At 37.1% G+C, this 4,357-nt stretch overlaps 1 protein-coding gene across 1 annotated transcript; it reads right to left on the minus strand.

The window, feature by feature from the left end:
* Positions 1-517: 517 nt before the first annotated feature.
* Positions 518-1,979, minus strand: ly86 (lymphocyte antigen 86). Its single transcript, XM_056237043.1, has 5 exons — positions 1,753-1,979; positions 1,044-1,130; positions 832-960; positions 698-750; positions 518-607 (listed from the first exon to the last, which is right to left on the minus strand). Exons 1-5 carry the CDS (start codon positions 1,895-1,897, stop codon positions 518-520), a joined length of 504 nt encoding a protein of 167 aa, XP_056093018.1. The 5' UTR covers positions 1,898-1,979.
* Positions 1,980-4,357: the final 2,378 nt, after the last annotated feature.

Genomic DNA, 4,357 nt, shown 5'->3' on the forward strand with positions numbered 1-4,357 from the left:
TAAAATGAAAGCAGGGTTATTAATGCAAAGCATATTTTTTCAAGTGGTGCAATTCGACAAGCTTTTTTTTATTTCAAAAACATTTGTTATTTATTTACTTCCATAAAACTGGCACAGGCACAGTTAATGACAAATATGTTCAAAAAATAAATATTCAAATGGTTTGGGTTTTTTCACTCTTTGTTCAGATCATAGCTTTCAACATGTAATATAGGCTAAATATTTTTTCTTTTTTGGCTTGAAACAAAAAACATGATAGTATTTTCTTGCCTACTCTTACTAGCATCTGAGTGAAACACTTCTGGAACAAGAAAATTATGAAATCATGTGAAAGCAGCAAAGATCCTGAATGCATGATGACATTCACTCAATTCCCATTTGAAGAAACAACAATAATGTCCCAAAGAGGAACAATACAATTAACTTTGATTAAACACCTTTGCTGAAATGCAGTATAACGTCTGAGCTCAACATAATGTGAGAAAACACTCTACAGACACTCTGAAGAACAGGTCCTCTAGTTTTGCTGGATGTAAATAGTTGCATTAACGCAGGCAATCTGGAAGCCGTCTTGGTTTATTGCATGTAGGTTAAGATGAAAATCACCCTGTGGAATATACATAATGCAATAAAGACCTCAGTTCCATGCTCACATAAATAAAAGCATAGATGTTTAAATGGAATGTAAAAGCCAAACCTTTAGAGGAAGGTCTACTTTTGACTTAAACGATGGTTCTATGGTGACGAGCTCTAAAAAAAACAAATTCATACTGCATTCAACATACATATCATAAAAAATGACAAATACAACCAAAGCCTTCCTGTGCTCACCTCCTCTCCTGCTTCCACAAAAAGTGAACCGTGGGAAATGAGGAAGACAGAGGGGTTCGTCCCGACTCAATACATGGGTGTCTTTTAGCAGCAGCTCAACTGATGAATAAAGCTCATCGATGGACTGCCCTGTAAGAGAACACACAGTTACTGCAGCAAGGCTTGCTTTCATTCCTCTGACATGATAATATTAATAAAGATGAAAATCTTACTCAGAATAAGGGCCAATCTGATTTTTATAGGATCGGTCAATCTGTTAGGGCAAGGCAGGAAAGTGAAACCTACATCCTGTAAAGGGTCTGAGACGTGAAATCAGGAAAAAAGGCAATTTGAAATACATTAAGATAAACTGAGGGGTTTGAATTGAATATAAGAAATCATTAGTTGATGTAAATGATTGACATCTCTCAATAAAACAACACATTCAGAAATGTGCATAAATATATATACACCAATTCAAAAGTTTGGGGTGGGTGAGATTAATTATGACCAAGGCTGCATTTCATTGATCAAAAATACATTAAATACAGTAAAAATTTGAAATATTATTACAACTTAAAATAGCTGTTTTCTATGTGATTATACCGTAAAATTTTATTTCTTCCTGTGATCAAAGCTGAATTTTCAGCATCATTACTCCAGTCTTCAGTGTCACATGATCCTTTAGAAATTTCTAATATGATGATTTGCTGCTCAAGAAACATTTCTGATTATTATCAATGTCGAAAACAGTTCATATTTCTGTGAAAACCGTGATACCTTTTTTCAGAGTTATTTTGACCAATATAGTTCAAAAGCACGGCATTTATTTGAAATAGAAATCATTTGTAACATTACTTTAGTGTAACTTTTGATCGATTTAATGCATCCATGCTGAATAAAATATCTCACTGACAGTAGTGTGTGTAACACTGATCTCACCGCAGCTTCTGTAGGTCACCGTGAGTCTGTCTGAGTTGCACACTGTGTGAAGAGGCCATTGGTGATCCTGAGAGGAAACCCAATTCATCTGAACAATACTCAGAATCAGAACCAACAACATATTATCACACAGACGTAACTTCATAGCCTTTCAGTTGCTTTAGACCCAGAATCTGACTAGCTTCTCAGTAATTTTAGGTGAAATACGCGGAACGAGGCAACTTTACTTCTCATTTGTGTCAAATGATAATGTCAGCGTGTCACAAGTTTCACTTCCCCGTATTCACTAACAAGGTTTTATTGACATGATCTCATAGACACTTCCTGAAATCCAACTGTATATAATATTTTTTTTTTTTGTAATTTTTTAAGAATTATTTGTATATTTTGACACGACTGGAGTGTAGCCAAGAACAGAGGATCTGTTTTGAGATCAAATGTGTATTTTCCAACATGATAATGATTCAAAACGGTCTTCAACTCCTCAGTCCCCTGACCTTAAAGCCATTGAAAACATGTGATAAGTCATGCAGGTCTTCCAATGAAGCCCAACTTTGGGAAGAACTCGAGGAGGATTGGAAAGAAGTAGCAAAGCTGAAAAGCATGCACAATGCCCAGCAGGAGAATGGCTGCTGTAATCAAAAACACGGGAGAACCAACAAAATATTAAAAACTGATTACATTGTAGTCAATGTATGATTTTTTCCCTTGAGATTTTTGTTTTCTATGCCTTTTTTTGCAGGTTGCCTTTCTTATCAAATTATTTTGTCATTTTAACCTTAACTCATTAAAACATAATCTTCATATTTTGATTGTTTAATATAACATTAAGTGTCATTAAAAGCAAATATTGTGCAAATATCCTCTCCGGACATCACTTTTGGCCATTACTGTACAACCCCCCCCCCCCCCCCCCCCCCCCATTCATTAAATTCACAATAAAGTAAAGTCACACATCCCAGCATGTAGCTGTTCCTTTCTTAAAAACACTTTCTTAAAGTCCCCCTGTGGTGAAAATCAAGCTTTTAATGTTGTTTATATGTTCATGTGGTGTTTTTAATATGCTTTAAGTCAACAGGATTGCCGGGTATTTTCTCCTTAAAACTGCAGTGAACCAAAGACAGTCTCAAAAACACGGTTGAAATCGCTGGTGTTTCTGACGTCACAAACGTCCTTGTAACCAATCAGATCAACATGTGTTTGTCAACGAGTGGATCTCTGAGCTGAGTGAGTGGGTGGAGGCGGGGCTCATTTGCATATTCATAGAACGGAGTATACTAAATAAGGCAAGGGTGTCGAGTTACATTCAAGATATTTTAAGGCATGAATCATTTTTTTTCAAGGAAAAAAAGGACCATTTTTTTAAAGGGGTGGTATAATGCCCCTTTTTACAAGATGTAAAATAAGTCTCTGATGTCCCCAAAGTGTGTATGTAAAGTTTCAGCTCAAAATACCCCACAGATAATTTTTTATAGCATGTTAAAATTGTCCCTTTTCGAGGGTAAGTAAAAACGCGTTGTTTTGTGTGTGTCCCTTTAAATGCAAAAGAGCTGATGCTCCCGGCACAGGGGGCGGAGCTTCAACAGCTGGTGTCCTTAGGAGCTTGCAGACACACACTAAAATGTCAGAAACTGTTCTGCATTTTATGTTAAAACCGAAGTCGGAAAATGATGGAGAGACTCAAGAAGAAGTGACAAGAAGCAACAGGATGTTTCTGATTGGCTAGTTGATGAATTTATGTATGATGTGGAGTTAACTATCTTCAAGTAATTAACCTAGAAGTGAAGTGAACTGGGAACACTTCCAATAAATCCTGATGTACTCGTTACATCATAAGAAGAATGGCGTCAACGCTCATATTAGTCTCTCTGTTCATCCCAAGGTTTACCTCTGTTACAATTAAGTCCACTGGAAGCAAGTTGAGGTGAGAACCCAAACGCAATTTATTACAAAACAAGATGACAACTAAAACAGGAACACAAACCAAGACTAGAGAGCAAGATACTGGAGCCAGGGCACAGAACAAACAATACTCGACCAAGACACAGGGCAAACATGAGAGTTTAAATACATACAGTACTAACGACGAGACAAGGGACACCTGAGAACATTTAAACAATCAACCAATGACAACATGACACAACAGACAAGGGAACGCAAGGCAAGATCACATGACTAGAACATGGGATCACATGACAGACAAGAGCCAGGAACAAGAAACAAAACCCAAACCATGACAACCGCAGTTCGCCGGATCCAGGCCGTATACAGACCTGATGAAGGACCTGCGCCTGGACACGACGACAACGCATAAATAATAGCGATAAATAATTCAGATAATTTTAAGTTAATTTTAATTTTAAGGCCAGACAAGTAATCTGTTGAGGTCAATTTGTAAAGAAAGACTACACTCCTGCGCACACCTACACTCAAACGCGTATACCTATAGACTAAACACGTAATAACGCCATCAGCGTTTTCACAGGCTTGCGTTTTTGAAGTTTGTGCAGAGAAAACTTTTTTTTTGCAAAATTTTTCAAGGCTTGCATCTTGAAACCTATTTCAAGGTTTGCGTTGTCGAGCCGCCAGGCACTGTTGTGCGAGT

The sequence above is a fragment of the Rhinichthys klamathensis genome, unplaced genomic scaffold (assembly GCF_029890125.1).
Source record: "Rhinichthys klamathensis goyatoka isolate OS25496 unplaced genomic scaffold, OSU_Roscu_1.1 h1tg000476l_1, whole genome shotgun sequence".
NCBI lineage: Eukaryota > Metazoa > Chordata > Actinopteri > Cypriniformes > Leuciscidae > Rhinichthys > Rhinichthys klamathensis.